This window comes from Phallusia mammillata, chromosome 2 (assembly GCF_965637545.1).
Source record: "Phallusia mammillata chromosome 2, kaPhaMamm4.hap1.1, whole genome shotgun sequence".
Taxonomy (NCBI): domain Eukaryota; kingdom Metazoa; phylum Chordata; class Ascidiacea; order Phlebobranchia; family Ascidiidae; genus Phallusia; species Phallusia mammillata.
Genome location: NC_137253.1, coordinates 26731095 through 26753891, shown reverse-complemented (window position 1 = coordinate 26753891; position 22797 = coordinate 26731095). Strand labels below are relative to the sequence as shown.

The following is a 22797-nucleotide window of genomic DNA, read 5'->3' as shown; positions in this document are numbered from 1 at the left end:
TATCCATCTCCATGCGATACAAACACGTGTTAGAACAGTTAAAATGCTATTGTTTCGTTATATTTCAAACATGCCTATGCGTAAACATTAACTGGTGGCTAAGAAGTCAAATCTATTTAAGTTACCCTACTGACTTCTATAGTGACTGAAGTGACAATTAAAGGTTAGTTTTTTTTTGTCCTTTGTATAAACTCCTCGCATATAACGTTTGCTGTTTCTCTGTAGTGCTTGAATACTTAACGTATTAGGGCCATATGTCGAATTTTTGTTAAACAGTGAACGCTTTTGTTTATTGTTTTCCAAGCAGCGTTAACCATTCTCGTGCGCTGACGTTAAACATCAATAGGAAGTGAAACCGGGTTTTGCACGGATGCTATGCTGCAGACAAGCCCATGCAGGCCAAATCTGAAATAGAAGAAGCCGTTGGTCCAAGTAGCAGGTCGCCAATTACCAATGTCAGTTACCTTCACGGCAAAGTCATGGGTTTTTCGTCACTTGCAAAGAAATTTTATGGCGTTGGTGATTATGCAGGTACGGTGTTCTTTTCTATTATCATTACCAGCACCGTTGCCCTTCAGCAGTTAACCACGAAGCTCGGTTTTCGATGTCCTTGTGTCAATTCCAAACAGATGGTTAATTGTACAACGGAGGAACTTGGCAATGCGAAGTGTTCGGCAACATTAAACTACGCCTACGGACTTTCGTTTATGCTTGCCCCTGCAATCGGATTTTTTGTGTTCGGTGTGGCTGCAAACCCCAAAATGTGGAAGTCGATAACTGGAATCCTTAAAAAGGTAGCGTAGTAGGCTACACTTTATACAACTTAGGAGGACTTTTTTGTTACCACTTTTTTCATGTGCAATTTATCAAGGTATGTTTCCTTATATGTTCAAGACGATTTTGAAAATGTAGGGTCAAAAACGTAACAAGCATTAAAAAGATATCGGGATTTTTTAAATAAACAAGCTATACGCCAGCAAGCCCTTTAAACAAATATCTGTTGCCTTTGGGTAGTTCTTACTGCACCTAAACACTCTTATTAATAACCTTGTTACAAAAAACTTCCAAATCACTACAACCAAACTAAATAACTTACATTGCGTGTTTACCCAGTGATATTTTTACATAATAGCGTTATCATGTCATGTTATCTGTTTTTTAACACCAGGTTCAGCAGCACAGGCGGAGTGTGGAACAAGTGTCGTGGACCTTACTTGGTGTGTTCGGTAAAGCAATGATTTCACCAATTAGTTGGATTGCAATGGCAATGATCGACGGGCATTACTACGCATGCGCAGTGACGCAGTTGCCCTATGACGTGGGCCAACCCAATTCCATGTATGCATCCTGCAACAAAGTAAGCTTGGTGCAATATTGAAAGTACTTGATAGGTGAAACCAAATATAATTGGACTAAATTTGCTTTAAATAGTAGGTGTACAAACAAAGGTACGGATAAAGTGTGTTCGGTTGGTTGCAGAGTTGCACCCCTGCTCCAGAAAAAAACACACACACACACAGTTCGCGTGGAACTACTTTACAAAACCCTTTGTTTAAAAAAATTTAACTAACATTTTGTGATTGTGGAGGTAATTGTGATAGTATTTTCAGCGAATAAAACTGAAATATGCAATGATGGCAGTGCAGGCTTATACATGATTGACATACAGCCATAGCCTACCCTGCAGTTAAACTAATGGATTACGATCAGCAATCAATCACAGTACGCCAGGCCCATTGAAGTTTATGTGATTTATATATGAGTGTGCCGTGATCGCTGGTCTGCATAGACGCTTCAGGGCTGATCCGAGTTATGAATTTATGTTCATCTTAACTGATCAGCAATCAATATACTGTTGTCCAAATATCACAATCACAACATGTGTCCCCGTCCACTTTGCCTATAAATTTTTTAGATTTTTCTGCCACCAAATATGTTCTGCACTATGACACAACGCTGTTTGCTACATTTCCCAGATGGCTGCAGCCAAGACTCCAATCATGTCTGACGAATTTCATTCAAATCGAAACTTTTCGCAAATTATCGGTTGGATTCTCATTTGTGGAACGCTCTTACTGGGCCTGACCATATACGGTGTTAGTCAGTGCATACTTCCTCTTACTTATTACCACGCAAAGTATTACAAGTACTATCGGATGGCTGAAGAAGCTGAGTTTGATCAGGAGATGGAAATGAAGGCAAATTTGAATATTCAATTTATTTGGTTGAGTTTTGCTGATCTGGCGCATTTTGCGCACGAAAGAATGCACACGTTGGTTGTGATTTACATATTCGCCTAATGTATGTATATTACATAGTTAACAATAATTAGGTGCCGTTTTTAGAACGCATCAGTGATACTTTTAATGGTATTTATCTAGACACAAAATGATATATTTTCGTACGTATTTACAGCATTACTTTACTAAATACGTTATTTAAAATACACAGTTTTGGTTCCATAATTGTGCCTTTTAAATTAGATTATATAGACTCTACGGTTTCCCGTCACCCCTTGATAACATTTGCCAATTTGCAGCGACCCTAAGGATAAAATTAGTAGGCTCCAAATTAAAATTGGTTGTATGTTGTTTCTCAACAGTAAAGTGGTCTATGAGTTTATTTTATTTTTAGGGCTAGTGGTCCTTGGCCTAAAACAAGTTGGGAACCATGCTAAAGGCAAATTGTATGGCGATTCCAGTTAGGATCGCGACCCGCAGGTTGGGAACCGCTGATACAGAGCAACATCATTTTTCCCCTATCCAAAATGTTGTTTTGCATGTTACTCCACTTTTGCATCTGATTTATTTTTGGCCTACACTTATTTTTTCACATCCAGTCCATCAAATGTCTAAATCCATACGTTTTTTAAACACAGATCCAATTTTGCGATTTAAGATATGCTTATTTTCACTAAAGTTTTTTTTTTTTTTCACCAAGTTTTTTTTACGCAGGCTCATCACGAAGCCGAGCGCAACGTTCGGGCTTTCATGGACAAAAGAAGGGCAAAGGCGCTTTGGGACAAAATCGCCACAGTGTATTCTTTTCATCGGGACAAGAAAAAGTTGGCTTTGTACTCATATCTCCATCAGTGGGTGCTGGAAGAGAAATCCAAGGGAATTGAAGATATTCCAGATATTTCTGACTGTGAAGACGAGCTGACCCACTTAATGCATTTTTCCTAAACCACACAACCGAGATGCGAAAGATATTTTTATTTTTTCAATTGTTGGTAAATTCTTTTTTCGAATAGCGGCTTTTACCAAAAGAAGAATGTTGTATTGAAACTGTTTGAATTCTGTAGGTTGTACACCTTTTCAACAGTCACTGTTTCCACGTTTACAAAATCGGCAACTTTAAACAAATATTAAGAATTATTTGTGGTGTGTTAGAGTTAAGCAAAACTTGTTATTGCATATGATTTAGAACGCTTCATACAACCCTGATGCGGCACCACTTGGTGTTGGTCTAAATATATATACGCTTTCCGTTCCAATCTCCAATGTAGCGACATGCCCTGCAGCTAGTTCGCACCTATTTTGGTCGAAAAAGGATCGAAGGCTTCTGCAGAAGCTGCAGAATTCCGTGGTTGCATTTTAAACAGTGCACAAATAATTTTGCGAATACCCCTTAAGGCAGTAAACTGGCGACAAAAAGTTGTCAATACACTACATGAAATCAGTCTCTTTTGCCTATCGAATTTTTGAACTTTAGGCGATCCTCAAAGGTTACTCCTTCCGGTCTTCATGGTTTCGTAAAGCTACTAACATAATAATAACTCACAACATAAACAGTCTGCTAATTTTTGGTTGGTGGCACAAAAAGCATTTGCAAATAGTTGTAAGGAAATTGTGTGAAATTGCTAACGGTTCAGGCTAAGCGAGGTTTTGTGTTTGGGCGAGGTTTTGTGATAAAACTATCAATGACCCCAACTGATACACTTAGTTTCTAACCCTACAAATAGCTCCTAACCATGTCCCAGTCTTACTGTTAATTTAAATAACTGTGCGCTTTACACCATCTATTGGTATTTAGCAAACTTTGTCTGTTGTGGGTTTATGTTAGTAGCTCTACCTATGGCATTCGTGCTCTGTTACTTGTGGCGTTGGGATTCAGGTCCGACATAGACAGTGTCTCAATTCGGTTGGATTCACTTCATGTTTGGACGTTTTACGGTCTGTGTACGTTCGTTTCGCAGGCCTGTCAATATGTTGGTGCTTTTAGCACTTTTGGGTGTTTTATGACTATATCAAGGTTTCAAAAAATTTTAATGTTGCCTTTGTTAACTTGTTAGTGTACATTTTCTTGCAGAATACATTCTGACAGCACACAACAACAATAAATATTTGCGTTTTAGACAAGAAAAAGATAGCTTTGTACTCATATCTCCATCAGTGGGTGCTGGAAGAAATATCCAAGGGAAATGAAGATATTCCAGATATTTCTGATTGTGAAGACGAGCTGACTCACCTAATGCATTTTTCCTAAACCACACAACCGAGATGCGAAAGGTGTTTCTATTTTTTCAAATGTTGGTAAATTCTTTTTTCGATTAGCAGGCTTTTACCAAAAAAACGATGTTGTATCAAAACTATTTGAAAACAAGAGCTCCTGCACCTTTTCAACATTCACTGTTTTAACGTTTACAAAATCGGCAACTTAAAAAAAATATTACAAATAGTTTGTGGTGTGTTAGAGTTAAGCAAAACTTTTTATTGAGTATTATTCAGAACGCTTCACACTACCCTGGGGCACCACTTGGTTTTCAGTTCCAATCTTCAATGTCACGACATGCCCTACAGTTCCGTTGGCACCTATTGCGGTAAAAACGGTACGAAGGCTCCTGCAGAAGCTGCAGAATTCCGTGGTTGCATTTTAAACAGTGCACAAATAATTTTGTAAATACCTCCAGGCAGTAAGGCGATGGCCAAAAGTTGTCAATACACCGTTTGCAATCACCGTTTATAGCCTATCGCATTGCGCTATCTATAAGATTTAACCCTCCTTGAGTTCATGGTTTTCGTAAAACTACTAACACAATAATAACTCACAACACACAAGGTTTGCTAAATTTTGTTGGTTGGCACAAAGGGCATTTGCAAATATTTGTAAGGAAATTGTGTGAAAATGCTGACGGTTCTGGCTATTACGTTTGGGGCCAGGTTTTGTGATAAAAATATCAATTGACCCAACTTATAAACTTAGTTGCTAACCCTACAACTACGTCCTAACCATATCCCAGTCTGTTAATTTAAATAACTGTGTGCTTTACGCCATCTATCGGTATTTAGCAAAGTTTCTCTGTTGTTACTTTTATGTTAGTAGCTCTACCTATGGTATTCGTGATCTGTTACTTGTGGCGCTGGGATTCAGGGCCGACGTATAAACAGTGTCTCAATTCGGTTGGATTCACTTCATGTTCGGACCTTACACGGTAAGAGCAGCTCTGTGTACGTTCCCAGGGATTAGTGCTTTTAACATTGTCGGGAGTTTAGTGCGTAAGCCGTAAACAAAGGTTTCAAAAAATTTTAATTTTGCCTTTGGTAACTTGTTAGTGTACATTTTCTTGTAGAATAAATTTTGACAGCACACAACAACAACAATAAATATTTGCGTTTTAGACAAGAAAATGATGGCTTTGTACTCATATCTCCATCAGTGGGTGCTGGAAGAAATATCCCAGGAAAATGAAGATATTCCAGATATTTCTGATTGTGAAGACGAGCTAACTCACCTAATGCATTTTTCCTAAACCACACAACCGAGATGCGAAAGGTGTTTCTATTTTTTCAAATGTTGGTAAATTCTTTTTTCGATTAGCAGGCTTTTACCAAAAAACGATGTTGTATCGAAACTGTTTGAAAACAAGAGGTCCTGCACCTTTTCAACAATCACTGTTTTAACGTTTACAAAATCGGCAACTTAAAAAAAATTTCAAATAGTTTGGGGTGTGTTAGAGTTAAGCAAAACTTTTTATTGAGTATTATTGAAAACGCGTCACACTACCCTGGGGCACCACTTGGTGTTGGTCTAAAAATATCGGTTTTCGGTTCCAATCTCCAAAGTCACGACATGCCCTGCAGTTCCGTTCGCACCTATTGCGGTAAAAACGGTACGAAGGCTCGTGCAGAAGCTCCAGAATTCCGTGGTTGCATTTTAAACAGTGCACAAATAATTTTGTAAATACCCCCAGGCAGTAAGGCGATTGCCAAAAGTTGTCAATACACCGCTTGCAATCACCGTTTATAGCCTATCGCATTGCGCTACCTTTTAGATTTAAGTTCGTGGTTCCTTGGGTTCATGGTTTTCGTAAAACTACTAACACAATAATAACTCACAACACACAAGGTTTGCTAAATTTTGTTGGTTGGCACAAAGGGCATTTGCAAATATTTGTAAGCAAATTGTGTGAAAATGCTAACGGTTCTGGCTTTTTGTTTAGGGCGAGGTTTTATGATAAAAATATTAATTAACCCAACTTATAAACGTAGTTGCTAACTCTGCAGTTAACTCCTAACCATGTCCCAGTTTCACTGTGTAAATAACTGTACGCTTTACACCATGTATCGGTATTTAACAAAGTTTGTCTGTTGTTGGTTTTATGTTAGTAGCTCTACCCAGGGTTTTTTAAGGTTTGGTTTGGGTGACCGCTAGGTAGTTTTATGAGACGGCAAGTGTTTCATTTAAACATCAAAAAAAGAGCCAAATCCAAATTTTGGAAAACCGCTGGAGAAATTATGTGTCATAGCAATTTTGTGTTTCAATTCAAATGCAGCAGCACGCCCTGCAGCGCTTAGTTAACTATTTTAGTCAAAAAACGCACACGAAGGCTTCTGCAGAAAACCGCAAATTCTCTGGTTTCGTTTCAAGAAGCCCGCAAATAATTTGTAAATTCTCCTCCAGGCAGAGGAACGATGCCCGAAAATTGTTACAAAAAACGCCTCCAATCACCGTATATAGCCTGTCGAAATGAGCTTGGGCATGTAGTTCTGAGAAAACACCATCGAGTTAACATGTTGATTTTCTTCTTTACGTTGATGTTAGCACTGTTCGGTCGGAGCGTTAGTCAAGGTAATGATGCTTATTTCTACCCGCATTTATAAACATGCTTTCTTTGCTTGGTATGTGTTTGTAAGATTGTAAGTTTGAAGTTTTACTGTTGGTGTAGTCCAGGGGTGTCCAAATTTTTTTTTAGCGGGGGTCAATTTTACCAAGTGAAGACGCCTGCGGCGGGCCAACCTTTTTTAGAATTAGAACACAAATTTACGGGATTTAAGGAAATTGAGGGATTATGTTGAGTCAGCACCTTCGTTTTTACCGGTAAATGAAGTTGCATGGAAAGCTTTTCCGTGACGTAGCGTCGCCAAACCCCAAAAACCTAGTTCCAAACTATGGCGGACAATACGCAACAAAATTTTAAAAAAACAGACGCGGTCCACTTAAAATGTCGCCGGGGGCCGCATTTGGGCCGCAGGCCGCAGTTTGGACACCCCTGCTATAGTCTGTTTTACCTCTGTTTATTGAGAAGTAGATCAACAATATCAGTTGTGCATAAATCTGTTTCACGGTCCTGGTCTTTAGCATGCAACATGGAACACTTTAAGATGTTTGTCTAAACTCCACTATCGCGCAAAAGTTTAGGCTAAAATGCCTTTAGAAAAAAGCTATTTGTCATCCAAAGGCTGCTTGTAAAAAGTTACATTATTTAATTATGTATGTATTCTTTATGTGAAAATGTCGCAACATTTATGTGAAAATGTCGCAACATTTTTCGGTATTGGTTTGCTTGTCGCAACCGATGCTTGGGTAACAACTGACCTGACCTAATTTAAACTGATGTGATTGATCGTTAATTTTATGGTGAACATGGGTTTATAAAGCACGTTTATACAACACCATTTAGTCACATACTCAATATATGATTAACATTAGAATTCAGTGTTATTTATCCTGATGAAGACGACCTGTATAGGACGTCGAACGTTGAAATAAAAATACACTCTCCAGAAGAGCTCTATAAACTTTATATCATTAACACTTTGGATAAAATTATCCAAAGTGAGCATATTGTGTGTTTTTTAAATCACATGCTTTTAGAAACATTTTAAACTTGATATAGTTGGTCAATGGAACGCATGGACCGGTTGGACAAGCTGTTCAAAAACCTGCGGAGAAGGATCGCGGACACGAACAAGATCTTGCAGTACAGGACGGAATTCAGACTGTGGAATAACTTCTATGGAAACTTTATTGTGTAACAAGTTTGCATGTCTTGGTAAGCGCAATCTGTTGTCTGTTTGCTTTAAATTCACGCGTCGTTTTTGATATGACCGTTTGATATGTGACCTGAGAAATGCCTGACAAAAATATAAGATACGCACAAGCCTGCTAAATATTGCTGACTGACTGAAATAAAAAGCTTATTTAAACGAATACGTGGAAAATATTTCCATGCTTTTAACAAAGCACGTTTATATTCTGTGATTTTGTTTTGAATTTAGGTCCATCTTTGATAATATGATGTTATCTGTTACTGGATCGGGCGACCTAGGTTATTTTAGTTGTAATCTTTACTATTTCTTATTCTACGTCTTGCCCAGCTACTTTTTACAATATGCAAGCTTCTTATAACATAGATGCATTTTCGCTCATGACCCTTTTCAATTTGGTGTACACATCCGTACGCCGATTAACCTTTATCGCTTTTTATGTTAAGATTTTTAATAACTGGTTGCCATGTAAGCTTAAAAAATGTCGTAGGTTGGAGCGAATGGTCGAGATGGAGCAATTGTCCTGTAAGCTGTGGAAATGGAACAAGGTATCGTCTAAGAGGTTGCCTTGGTGACTCGTGCGAAGGTGAATACACTGAATCAGGAATTTGCGTGACAAAAGCATGCCCGTAAGTACAATATAATATGTTGCGATACATTAATTGACTACACGTAAACTACCTCATGTTTTAGTTAAACCATATTTGTTTTCCACATTTTTATCTTCACCCAAAAGCTCCATTGCAAACCAACTGCCAAATTTTTATAACACAGAGTCTGCGACGGGTGTAAGTGCGAAGATATACGAGCGAGTTGCAGTCAATTCAAACCTTACTGTTCAGATTTTCCGAGTTACGCACGTGATTACTGCCCCAAAACATGCGAATTGTGCCCAGCATGTGTGTGTGAAGGTTGGTTCGTAGTTTAACTGCACAAAAGACTAGTTTTTGTTTTTTACTAACAGGCGAAAACTTTTTTAACGAAGTTTTCATGCATCCTATTTCTTGTAGGGGATACATAGGCCTATACAGTTTTCATTGGTATTTTAATGCAACATAATAAAACTAATATAAACACGTAGGTGATGTTTAAAAGGTAACGAAAGTGAAACATATTTGCATTTGCACGTAAATATTAATGAAACAGTCCGCAGTCAGCGGACATTGGAAAAGTGTCCCCAAAGGGTATCTAAAATTGGTTCATAATATTATTTTAAATATATAAACCCTCACCCTAATAGCCCTAAACGTCAGTATCTTCAAATGTTTTTAGTAGACCTTTATGGATGGTCCACAGGACGTACATTATATTTAGTGATCAACAAGAAATAGTTGCATATAATAATTAATATTCAGTACAGTAAGTATAATTTCAATCAATTTTAACTCATCCTGTTTTTGTAGCTCTCACCGCTTCATTAAATATACTATCCTGATATAAGTTATATTTTCAGAGTGTGGTGATCCCCCTATTGTTGCTGATGGAACTTTCACCCCAGCACCTGCCTACACACCAACGGATACAATTACTTATACTTGCGCTAATACACATACACTTGAAGGACGTAGTACAATTACATGTCAAGAAGATGGAAGATGGACTCCTGGTCCAGCATGTGTTTTAATAGGTAAGTATTTGAAAAACATTTGCCGTGTAGCACTTAGGAACTTGCCGTGTAACACTGAGGAGTGTTCAACTGGTAGGTAGAAATGCAGTTTTTAAGAGATAAAGATTTTTCAAATCGTAGATACAAAACTGATTGGAGTAGACATTTATCTTGTATCCTAATATGCTTCTTTGTCAGCGTTTGGTGACCCCCCTACTATTGCCGATAGAACTTTCACGCGAAAACAACTGAAAATAGTTGCTTTCACCCGCTTCATTAAATATACTATCCTGATATAAGTTATTTTTAGAGTGTGGTGATCCCCCTACTATTGCTGATGGGACTTTCACTCCAGCACCTCCCTACACACCAACGGATACTATTACCTATACTTGTACTAATTCTACACATACACTTGAGGGAAATGGTACAATTACATGTCAAGAAGATGGAATATGGACTCCTGGTCCAGCATGTGTTTTAATAGGTATGTACATAAAACACATTCAGTTTTGTTTGGCATAAAGAAACCAATAACAACCATGGTGATTGATGGTATAACTTTGACATGAATGATACAAATCAGAGTAAGTTTAGGTGTTTTAGTAGATTAAATGTTTCCACTTTCTTACTTTTTGCACATTATCACACCCACACTGTATACTTTTTATAATTGAATATGTTTTTTGCAGGTTGTGATTTTTTTTATCTTGTTTTACAAAATTTTGACTAAATGTGTTTACTTTATTGTTATTATATTCTTTTTTTACTCAGTTTGCAATTACCCTCAATCATTGGTAATGATGTTGTCTATGTGTGGGTTGCATATTTTCTTCTTAAAAATATTGCCTGTTCTTATCTTCGCTGTTTCTTTTATGTTGCAGAGATAACTTGGCTTAGTTGGGATCCATGGTCATTGTGCAGTAAAAACTGTGGGACAGGACAAACGACGAGAACACGACTATGCAGTACTGGGATTACCAGCGATTGCGGAATGGAAAATCTACAGAGCTTGCCGTGTAACACTGAGGAGTGTTCAACTGGTAGGTAGAAATGCAGTTTTTGGCAGATAAAGATTTTTCAAATCGTAGATATAAAACTGATTGGAGTAGACATTTATCTTATATCCTAACATGCGTTTTTGTCAGCGTTTGGTGACACCCCCTACTATTGCCGATAGAACTTTCACCCCAAAACTGATTTGGATAGACATTTATCTTATATATATCCTTACATACGTTTTTGTCAGCGTGTGGTAATCCCCCTACTATTGCTGATGGAACTTTCAGCCCAAATCAGTTTACATCATTTCTTTTATCATTTTTCATTTTGCAGTTTACAGTTGGGGTCCATGGACAAGCCCGACTCCATGTACAGAACCGTGCGCAGGCGGAACCACAACCAGAATCCGGATGTGCAGTTCCGGATACACTCTGGATTGTGGACAAAACTCAACAGAAACGCTTCCATGTAACACTCAACCGTGTCCTACTGGTAGGTTATTGTAAAGGTATAAATTATTTAATAATATAAACTTTGTGTAGAGTTTGTTTGAAAAACAAAATGGATGATTTTGTATTGCTCCAAGCTTAATTACCGTCGATTTTACTTTGCAGTGCGTAACACTGACATGAAAATAAATTGTTACTAAACTTATCCAATTACCCCTGTTGATGTCGGTTGTCTTATATTTTTAGATTTCATTTATTAATATATATGTATGTTAATACTTAGAGATAGTGTTTTCAAGTTCGTTGAGTTGTAAACACAATGCCCGCTGGCATTGTTTTATTTCGGAATGTCATTTATTGAATAATAACTTTCCGGAGGTTGGAGCGAATGGTCGAGATGGAGCAATTGTCCTGTGAGTTGTGGAAATGGAACAAGCTATCGCCTAAGACTTTGCTACAGCGAATTATGCGAAGGACGTGACACTGAATTTAAGATTTGCGTGGCAAAACCATGCCCGTAAGTATGTTACGAATATTTTTTGCGATACATTTATTGACTACACGTAAACTACATCATGTTTTAGTTCATATTTTTATCTTCACTCAAAAGCTTCATTGCAAACAAAATGTTAAACGTTCAATTCACAGAGTCTGCGACGAATGTAGGTGCGAAAATAGAGAAGGAGCAAGTTGCGATCAAAGTTACTGTTCGGATAATTCGAGTTACGCAACTGATCTCTGTCCAAAAACTTGCGAATTGTGTCCAGCATGTACTTGTGAAGGTAGGTTTGAGTTTAACACAAGACCATATTTTTTACTTTCACACAAAATCATTTTGTTTTTTCTGTCTTGCGCCGATTTGTTAAAAAAGCGTGCTGCGATTTTTTACATAACACACGAAGTGGGCCGAAGGTAGTCCTACTAAATTTTGACTCCGATAACCCAGGGGTTCAACCAAAGGTCTCCAAAACGTGAAATTTTGAAACAGTTAAAAAGGGCTACATAACCCAGGTTAAACTTTGTTGGTTGCCTAATAGTTTATTTTGCATTGTTAGCTTTTAGTCAGATTTACCTATTTTTCACGTTATTGCCAAAATGTTCGTTTTTTATGTTTAAGGCCCTTAGTTAAGAAATACAACCGCTAATGTGCCAGAATTCTAAACATTGTTAGTACTGTTTGACGTTCCAAATTTTAGCTCGATCAGCCTATCTAGTCCTATATAGCTTTGAATATATGTCAACTTTGTATTTCCACGAGTCGTGATGGTAGTGATTGATACGTCTAAGTTAGGAAAGGCCACCGGGCATTTTTTTATGTTTGCAAATATTCTATTACATTGTTATATACTTTTCCCATGCTGTAAAGGGCAATGGTCTCCTTATGGTTTGTCTTGCTACTCTGCTGTTTTACAGCCTACAGTAAATTAGTGCTGTGTAGGTAATTTAGTGCTACAGTAGTAAAACAGCGCAGATCTGCTACAAGGTTGCGTGTTTTGTTTATTTTACATTAACGGAAACCATACTTGGTGTATGTGAGTTTTAGTAAAACCGCAATAAAACGTCATTATGAGGTTATTTCCGGTTTGGCTTCGTCGCGTCGGTGGGTGGTTGTCGTTCAACATCTAGGTTGGGCGAAAGACAATGAAAAACGGTTTGTCGTCGATTTGTTAGTGTTTGCTATATTATTATGATTTACTGCCAGAAGTTGCTATTTTAAAACTGGTTTTGGGCATAATATCCCAGCCAAAGCAACATTTAATGGTTTAATTTTACGTAATATCAATGCTTTGGTTCAGTAAGGTTATTGATATTATGTATTTGAAATTAGATGTTTGTTCGACTCAATTCAACCAACTTAATTTCAATGGAGAAGCTTCAACAATGTTCACGTGCAGTTCTGATTGCAATTTTACGTCATCTCTTGTTAGAGGAACAGGAATATATACAGAGGATTCTAACGTATGTGCCGCTGCTATACATGATGGTCAAAATACAGGTTAGATTTGCAGATAAACAATTACTGTGATATCGGTAGCGTACCTTTACTTTCTTGCGCAAGTTTTTTTTTCGATGAAAATACTCATCCAAAAGACAAGCTATAGGATCATTATCAATGTTTTGCATTTCTGCAACAGGTCATCATTATCTGTGTTGAGCTTAGTTTATATCGCGCAGTGAATAAATGTGTAGCAGCAAAACAGCACTAGAACAGTTACCAAGCCAAAATAGCTTCTCCACGAAATACTCAAAGGAGAAATTGGTGGATCAGACATCAGAGTCGGGCCGGGTTAGGGATTGGTTTCTTGAAACAAATTGGCTTGATTCGGGCCTGAGTTTTTAAAGAATTTTACCCAGCAAAGTAGTAGGTCGCTGGGCTTGTTTGTTCAAGACCTTTGAATGTTCTTGTCTATTGCGTTTGTTGTCTTCTGTATTGGCGAAGGCAGTAATATATAGACATGGCAATCAAACTTCTGGACCTAAATGTGCTTTCTCAAAAAAAACACACACATTCAGTTTCGGGCTCCAATTTCAGGCCCGTTTACAACTCTATGGTGGATAGCTACATTATTAGCACCGGGCGTTAGTGGCGGTAGTTGGCTTTAGGATAATATGTGACATTTTAGTGTCGTTAATTCAGGTATAGCTTAGTTAAATTGAGCTGATAAAAATACCACCGCATTTTCCCGATATTTGTACATTCTTATCCAAAAATAATTATTTGCAGAATCGGTTTTAGTTTTTATAACTAAAAGTGTAGTTTATAAATCTTTGCCACCACCATCAGAAAAATGCAGTACTATTCTTCTGCTTATCTGCTTTTTTGAAAGTGTGCTCCTTTACAGTGTATCACGTGAAGTTTGAGATTAGTCACAGTATGAATTGCACTAAGTCAGATGGTGTACTCAACTATCGATACTTTCCATGCAAACAGCAAAACATTATGGTCTTGTAGACACCAGACTGCAGCATCAAGTCGAGTAATTTTGTTAGTTAAACGAACTGCAATATGTGACAGAAAAGGCGTGTATGTCTAAATAAGATCAGGTGAAATGTACAAAAAACAGAACGCAACGACAGATAGGTAACGTACATATATGAAGTGCACTTTGTATAATGTTTGCATAAGTTTATTTAAAATATGGTTTGGTGTTTAAAACTAGAAATGTGGGCCTACGTGTGCTAATTTGTAGTGGTAAAAAAAGATATAGTCGTTCACTGCATAGTCAGTAACCACAAACACATACATCGTGTGCATTTCTTATGTTCTAAAGTTTGTGAAGTACTCTAAAGTTTCTAAACGACCTTTTTTTCAAAAAAACTTTTGATATTTTTATTCTATAAGATATTTATTTGACTGGTGGACGTGTACTGTACGATAATATGGTGACAAAAAGAACAGCTCGCGGTCAGATTGTCTTTTTTTTAAATGACAAGGAACTAAGTCATTACTATACCCATAAGTAAACAGGGCAGTTTTTCGAGGTTCGTTTACTGCAACAATATCGGTGTGCACAGTATTTTCATCATAAAGTCAAAGAATAGATCTGCACAGACTGCAAGATTTGTGTTCTTTTTTGTAGATAAACCATTTTCTGTGACTACGCTCGCTGGTATGCCTTCATACTTGGGAAGCACCCAGAATGAAATAACCAGCATGTCGTGGAACGGGACGTTGGTGGATGAGTTTATGGATGAGGTTATGCGGGAGCTCGCGCGTAGGGCAGTGGAGCAAATTATGCGTTCATTTTCGTTTGGAGGTAAAGATGACATGTTTCATGTTTAAGTGTGATTTAGCATTTCAATACCTCATTGAAATCACGACAACCAAACATTCACTGCTACCATGAAATTTTATGTTGTGCTGCAAACTCAACAATTACTCGCATTAATAGTCCATCATTGACGCAAGACACTAGCATGGTTTTGCCATACCATAATTTATGCCTGGACACGTTGTTTGCTGACCACTAACTTTCGCGATCTAATTGCGGCTGGACCAACAAGAGCTTGAAGTTCTACTGAAGAGGTGTGCAACCTTTTCCGCTGTGGGGCCAAATACAATTACCATTTTTAGATTGCGGGCTGCAATTTTAAATAACACAAGGTGAAATTACTTGTTGCATTGCAAATATTCCCAATTACAAGTAAATTTCGCATTTGATTCTAGCCGCACTATTGTTAGCTCGCAGCAAAATGTCACATTAATCCGCTCAAAAATACATAATAATTACACTCGTTTTCCAGTACCTTTGAAGTCCAAGCGTATTTGCGGGCCACACAACCTTTATTAAATGGGCCGCACTTGACAGCGGGCCGCAACTTGCACACCCCTATTCTACTGCAACTCTATTTGATAACTAATCGGTCGACTGGATAGCATCAAATTGCACGGGCTGTGCGTTATGCAATGCACTTTTATTTCATCACAAGTTATAATAGAAGCACTCTAACCTAGTTAACCTCGACAAGATATTCACTTTGCACTGCGAATGTCGTAGAAAATTGCTAAGTGGCCGCTACGAAAAATGTATTAGAAACTTGGTTCAGATAATTATTAAATAAATACATGTGTTTTGAAGATCCATGTGTCAAACGAGGCGAACAAATGAAGTTCCACGGAACAAAGTTCATCGAATTTGAATGTCCGAAAGGTTGCCTTGCAAAAGTAAAACTTTGGGGTTCTAGGATTTACACAGACAACTCGTACATTTGTGCAGCTGCAATACATGACGGACAAATAACAAGTAAAATGTTTTTTGATTACATAAGATTTTCACTGACTTGTAAACCTAACTTTTGTATGCCTCCATCGTAAATATTTACTGATTGCCACCAAAAATAATCGTCAGATTATTATTTACGAAACGTTTTCATTTTTTCGACATCAGGAATTCGCGCTTATGTCCGAGGACTTGATCGATCAGATTAGCCAGTTAGGGAATCAACAAAACGTTATATTGTGTTCTTGCGAAAACACTACTACCGCTTGCTGTTTTTCAGATGCTGGAGGACCTGTTACTGTTCATAAACTTGTTGGAATGAAGTCGTATATAGGAGTGTTTCGTAATGGAATTGATAGTAAGCCGTGGGGAAAGTTTAAGGGATCTTTCGCTTTTGAAGGTAAAACATTTTTTGTGAAATGCATTTTTCCAAGTTTAATGCAATCATGATGGACTTTTTTAACAAACAATAAGAAGTAATGGCATATTTTGTGTAATCAGTTAAGTTTAACCTTTATCATTCATTGTCCTATTTTATCAACCAATTGTATCTTGCGAACCCTATTCACAAAAAAACCTGTTTTATAATCACTAGACTAAACTCTCCTACTTGCAACAACGATAAGTTACATAGAAGATTTCCATTTATTGATGGTTTGCATTTTTCCTTTTGTGTTTTGTGTTTTTATTCTCCCTACCTCATCACTTAAGACTAAATTGTTAAAAATGTTAATGTGTTTTATCCCTTAGACCAGGTTTCGCCAATCTTTAGCACTCTAAGAGTCATTCGGACTAATTTCACAGAGTAAAAAGACGGCGAAAGCCACAAAGCTGTTTTGAAATTTGAAATGAAACGCCACTGCCAAAACTTTTTTGTCTCACGACATCAACTTTTAGTTGCTAGTTAGTTTCAGCACACTTGATAAACTAGTCTCGTCAGCAGTAAAAGCAATTGAATCGAAACTCCACACGTTCCCACGTAGCATTGTATGTTCCGTTTTCTTCAGACGCTGATTATTATTTATCTGTTTAACGCTTATCGTTACACAAATATTTACAAACAAGTATTGTTGCCCGTGCGCAAATCGTGCAAAACGTTGCGCGTTAACCTACAGGCCGTAAGTTTTCCTCTTTCAGACTTTATACGTTTCATGGTATATAGACGCGACTGTAGCTCACTTATGTTATTGTACTGCAGTTTTTATTTCTAAGTTTTGTGTTCGACATAATTGTAACAGAATGTGTGATCAAACATTTGGTAATTTCAAAAACTAAGCCCAATCACAGGAATCAAAGAGGCGGGTGCGTATCCAGAGCCACGGGTTGGCGACCGCTACCTTAGACTAAACACTGATCTTGCTTACGTCCGGAAATTTGACGATTTTTAAATTAAAAAATACAGTGTTAAAAGACAAGCAAAAAATATACAGTGTCAGAACTGCGGCACAAACAAAAAAAATAAGTATGTACTAGTACAGTGGTTCTCAACCAGGGCCCATGGCCACCCAGGGGGGCCACGAGCTGTGTTCCGGGGGGGTACAGGTGTAGATTTACCAGAAACACCCACTAAAAGCCATTTTACTTTTTAATGTGCATAATTAATTGTATGCTGCAAATAACTTTATTCCTTAACCTAATCGACTATTACGCACACTATTTGTATGTATTGAGATTTTTCACGATTACGGATTCTGGTTTGCTCTAGTCGACCTGTTTAGAGCCGAAATTACTACTTAATTCCAACTTTAATTTAAAACATTAACACTTTGTTTTTTATGGGGGTCCACAGGACTTACAAAGTTATTTGAAGGGGGCCACTAGGCCAAAAAGTTACTTTTAAGGGAGCACGGTCCACTGAAGGTTGAGAATCACTGTACTAGTATATAACATTGCATAAGTCTAAACAGAAGTTTTGACATGCAGTCAGTGTTTTAAATTTGTTGTGCAGCGCGGTATATATTTCGACATTTGGGTGTTTACACTTGAGGTTGTGTCAAGAAACGAACCCGAACCGAAAAGCCCGGCCCGACTCACAACTCTGACGTGATTTGTTTGGGCCACCGAACAAAGGGACCGTTGCGAAAAAAATATTAGAAAGTTCTCTTAAAAAAATTGAAAAGATTAAATACCCGAATGTACTGTTTTACAGATATGTGTTTCAAACGAGGCGGCCAAATGAATTCCCAGGAAAAAGGTTCAAGCGAATTTGCATGTCCCAAAAATTGCGGTTCACATGTGAATCGCCTTTGGGGTTCTGGGGCAGAAATATTTAAAAATTGTAACTATTGTTCACGCAGGGTATTCGTTTAATGTTTAAAATTTTGCCAGTTACCTTTACAAACCGTAATATGTGTACGCTATCAGTCAGATATAAGTCCCGAGGGAGGAATTCACTGGTTTACGATTAAGGCGGCAAAGCGGGAGTGCTCAGCTAGACGTCCGGACAGACGTTTTACGAGACAGTGATTAGAAATGAGTTGTTTTTTGTGCAGCATTGCTGTGTCGCTTCATTGAGTTATCACGCGCATTTCCAGTTTTGGCGAAGGTTTTACACCTAAGACGTAATTTAAACTCGATAAACGTACTTCGGTTTTGTTTATGTCTGACGAAACGTCGTTGATAAACGCAAATGAAAAAATAAACTTAACTTTTTCGAACGCCGCGATAAATAGTCTTTAAATTCTCGTTGTCAGCTTGACCGTCGCATAACCACGGGTCACTAAAGGTCAACTTGTAGGCATCACAACACAGTTAAGATATTTTCGTCACAACGTATCTTCTTTATTTTTGACAAATCAGTTCAAGAATTAATACTTAAGGACTGCATACTGTTAAAAACTGTTTCAAAATGTCATTAAACGGTCGTTTTTGCGAAACAAAGTTAAGTGAAAAACAAGTTGTTATGTATACCTTTGTAGCAAACGATTTTGTTATGAAGTGTCTAATCGCATTAGTTAGGCTTTCTGGCAAAATTTGTGTTTAAAAACTATATCAAGGTCAAAGCAAGAGATTAAATTAAAAGTATTTTCCCCGTTCTTTTTTCACCGATTTTTCTGTAATTTTATGACAATAATAATGCAAACAGAATACGGACAAAAAACATTTCAATTTAAGTTAATGCTTTGTGAAATGTTTGTCTTTAAAAATCTAAAAATAACCGTAACATAGGTTTACCGTAAATCCGCACAAACACGCGTGAGGGGGACCCATTCGTGTTTGCTTGCAAAAACAATCATATATGTAGACAAATTTGTGTATAGTATAGTAACTTGATAAATGTCGTATATAATATATATAATGGAAGTATATCAGAAAGCCACTTTTCTAGTTTTAAATTTAGTTCAGTAAGAAGAGTTTGTTTGGAAATAAAACTCACCTGTTTGTTTTTGTAGCTCTCATCGCTTCATTAAATATACTATCCTGATATAAGTTATATTTTCAGAGTGTGGTGATCCCCCTATTGTTGCTGATGGAACTTTCACCCCAGCACCTCCCTACACACCAACGGATACAATTACTTATACTTGCGCTAATACACATACACTTGAAGGACGTAGTACAATTACATGTCAAGAAGATGGAAGATGGACTCCTGGTCCAGCATGTGTTTTAATAGGTAAGTATTTGAAAAACATTTGCCGTGTAGCACTTAGGAACTTGCCGTGTAACACTGAGGAGTGTTCAACTGGTAGGTAGAAATGCAGTTTTTAGTAGATTAAGATTTTATGAATCGTAGATACCAAACTGATTGGAGTAGACATTTATCTTATATCCTAACATGCGTTTTTGTCAGCGTGTGGTGATCCCCCCACTACTGGTGATAGAACTTTCACCCAAAAACTGATTTGGATAGACATTTATCTTTTTTCGTCTTTTTTTGTTTATCCACCATTCGGGATATACGGCAAAACGACAGATGGCACACTATTTCGGTCGTTATTTTTAACATTGTATCCGCTTGCAGGATTGTTTAGGCGTACGAACATTCCATAATGTTAGATGACGTATGTAAGAGTTGCCCGTACATGATGACTTTTATGGATGTTCCGCAGGACTTCTATCATATAATAATTTTAGATCAACTGGAAATAGTTGCATATAATTAATTATGGGTTTCCTTCCCTGAAGGGGACACATATTGTTTTTGTCCGTATTTTTTTTTCTTTTTTTTTTCATTCTTCTTTTTTCTTTTTTTCTTTTTTTGTCTAACGCTGGTTTGTGAGACGCGTTTGTTCAAGAAAGTGTGCTTTAAATTGATTCAAATTGACAGAGATGTTAGTTAATAATCCAAATTTGATCCTCCTGAAATTTGACCCCGATTGACCCAGCGGTTCACCAACAGGCCTCGAAAACGTAAAACTGTTTAAGCGGCTGTATTGACTAAAGTACAGCATCTTGGAGTTTCATGCTCTGTTGTTTGATGCAATGTAAGGTTTTTTAAAGAATTTTGTGTCTTTTTTTCGGATTCACCCATTTTTCACACCCGAAATATTCGGTTTTAGTTTTAGGCCAGAAATACAAGCTCTATGGTGCAGAAATATTTAAAAAAATTAACAAATGTTTAAGCAGGGTATTGGATTAGTATTTAAAATTTTGCCAGTTACCTTTATAACTCATAATATGTGTACGCTATCAGTCAGATATAAGTCCCGAGGGAGGAATTCACGGGTTTACGATTGAGGCGGCAGAGCGGGAGTGTTTAGCTTGACGTCCGGACAGACGTTTTACGAGACAGTCGTTTAGGTGATTAGAAATCAGCTGTTTTTGTGTGCAGCAATGCTGTGTCGTTTTATTGATTTATGACGCGCATTTTCAGTTTTAGCGAAGGTTTTACACCTAAGACGTAATTTAAACTCGATAAACGTACTTCGGTTTTGTTTGTGTCTGGCAAAACGTCGCTGGTCAAGGTAAATGAAAAAAATTAACCCTTTTGGAACGCCGCGATAAATAGTCTTTAAATTCTCGTTGTCAGTTTGATCGTCGCATAGCCACGGGTCACTAAAGGTCAACTTGTAGGCATCACAACACAGTTAAGATATTTTCGTCATAACGTATCTTCTTTATTTTTGACAAATCAGTTCAAGAATTAGTACTGAAGGACTGCATACTGCTAAAAACTGTTTCAAAAGGTCATTAAATGGTGGTTTTTGCGAAACAAAGTTAAGTGAAAAACAAGTTGGTATGTATACCTTTGTAGCAAACGATTTTGTTATATAGTGTCTAATCGTAACAGTTAGGCTTTCTGGCAAAATTTGTGTTTAAAAACTATATCAAGGTCAAAGCAAGAGATTAAATTAAAAGTATTTTCCCCGTTCTTTTTTCACCGATTTTTCTGTAATTTTATGACAATAATAATGCAAACAGAATACGGACAAAAAACATTTAAAGTTAAGTTAATGCTTTGTGAAATATTTGTCTTTAAAAATCTAAAAATAACCGTAACATAGGTTTACCGTAAATCCGCACAAACACGCGTGAGGGGGACCCATTCGTTTTTGCTTGCAAAAACAATCATATATGTAGACAAATTTGTGTATAGTATAGTAACTTGATAGATGTCGTATATAATATATATAATGGAAGTATATCAGAAAGCCACTTTTCTAGTTTTAAATTTAGTTCAGTAAGAAGAGTTTGTTTGGAAATTAAACTCACCTGTTTGTTTTTGTAGCTCTCATCGCTTCATTAAATATACTATCCTGATATAAGTTATATTTTCAGAGTGTGGTGATCCCCCTATTGTTGCTGATGGAACTTTCACCCCAGCACCTCCCTACACACCAACGGATACAATTACTTATACTTGCGCTAATACACATACGCTTGAAGGACGTAGTACAATTACATGTCAAGAAGATGGAAGATGGACTCCTGGTCCAGCATGTGTTTTAATAGGTAAGTATTTGAAAAACATTTGCCGTGTAGCACTTAGGAACTTGCCGTGTAACACTGAGGAGTGTTCAACTGGTAGGTAGAAATGCAGTTTTTAGTAGATTAAGATTTTATGAATCGTAGATGCCAAACTGATTGGAGTAGACATTTATCTTATATCCTAACATGCGTTTTTGTCAGCGTGTGGTGATCCCCCCACTACTGGTGATAGAACTTTCACCCAAAAACTGATTTGGATAGACATTTATCTTTTTTCGTCTTTTTTTGTTTATCCACCATTCGGGATATACGGCAAAACGACAGATGGCACACTATTTTGGTCGTTATTTTTAACATTGTATCCGCTTGCAGGATTGTTTAGGCGTACGAACATTCCATAATGTTAGATGACGTATGTAAGAGTTGCCCGTACATGATGACTTTTATGGATGTTCCGAAGGACTTCTATCATATAATAATTTTAGATCAACTGGAAATAGTTGCATATAATTAATTATGGGTTTCCTTCCCTGGAGGGGACACATATTGTTTTTGTCCGTATTTTTTTTTCTTTTTTTTTTCATTCTTCTTTTTTCTTTTTTCTTTTTTTCTTTTTTTGTCTAACGCTGGTTTGTGAGACGCGTTTGTTCAAGAAAGTGTGCTTTAAATTGATTCAAATTGACAGAGATGTTAGTTAATAATCCAAATTTGGTCCTCCTGAAGTTTGACCCCGATTGACCCAGCGGTTCACCAACAGGCCTCGAAAACGAAAAACTGTTAAAGCGGCTGTATTGACTGAAGTACAGCATCTTGGAGTTTCATGCTTTGTTGTTTGATGCAATGTAAGGTTTTTTAAAGAATTTTGTGTCTTTTTACGG

At 37.3% G+C, this 22797-nt stretch overlaps 3 protein-coding genes across 4 annotated transcripts in view; all 3 read left to right on the top strand.

Annotated features, from left to right (window-relative positions):
• The first annotated feature begins 178 nt into the window (after positions 1 to 178).
• Positions 179 to 3421, top strand: LOC145214737 (calcium homeostasis modulator protein 6-like). 2 transcript variants are annotated; one of them, XM_080083339.1, is made up of 5 exons: positions 390 to 531; positions 630 to 794; positions 1169 to 1357; positions 1977 to 2198; positions 2955 to 3421. In XM_080083339.1, exons 1-5 carry the CDS (start codon positions 454 to 456, stop codon positions 3183 to 3185), a joined length of 885 nt encoding a protein of 294 aa, XP_079939465.1. In that variant the 5' UTR covers positions 390 to 453; the 3' UTR covers positions 3186 to 3421. The 2 variants fall into 2 exon arrangements, with proteins under 2 accessions (XP_079939464.1, XP_079939465.1); XM_080083338.1 differs by having other exon boundaries at positions 179 to 794.
• Positions 3422 to 6764: 3343 nt separating this feature from the next.
• LOC145214776 (C4b-binding protein alpha chain-like) overlaps positions 6765 to 22797 on the top strand; it is a 29056-nt gene continuing 13023 nt past the window's right edge. Inside the window, exons 1-8 of the mRNA XM_080083376.1 lie at positions 6765 to 7071; positions 8120 to 8275; positions 8761 to 8899; positions 9045 to 9181; positions 9724 to 9897; positions 10187 to 10363; positions 19491 to 19664; positions 21770 to 21943. Coding sequence (XP_079939502.1) covers positions 6915 to 7071; positions 8120 to 8275; positions 8761 to 8899; positions 9045 to 9181; positions 9724 to 9897; positions 10187 to 10363; positions 19491 to 19664; positions 21770 to 21943 — 1288 coding nt within the window. The 5' untranslated portion in view covers positions 6765 to 6914. The remainder of the gene's footprint in view (positions 7072 to 8119; positions 8276 to 8760; positions 8900 to 9044; positions 9182 to 9723; positions 9898 to 10186; positions 10364 to 19490; positions 19665 to 21769; positions 21944 to 22797) is intronic.
• Positions 10767 to 16857, top strand: LOC145215467 (uncharacterized). Its single transcript, XM_080084168.1, has 9 exons — positions 10767 to 10919; positions 11212 to 11370; positions 11706 to 11844; positions 11976 to 12109; positions 13156 to 13323; positions 14909 to 15085; positions 15908 to 16072; positions 16329 to 16448; positions 16799 to 16857. Exons 1-9 carry the CDS (start codon positions 10871 to 10873, stop codon positions 16855 to 16857), a joined length of 1170 nt encoding a protein of 389 aa, XP_079940294.1. The 5' UTR covers positions 10767 to 10870.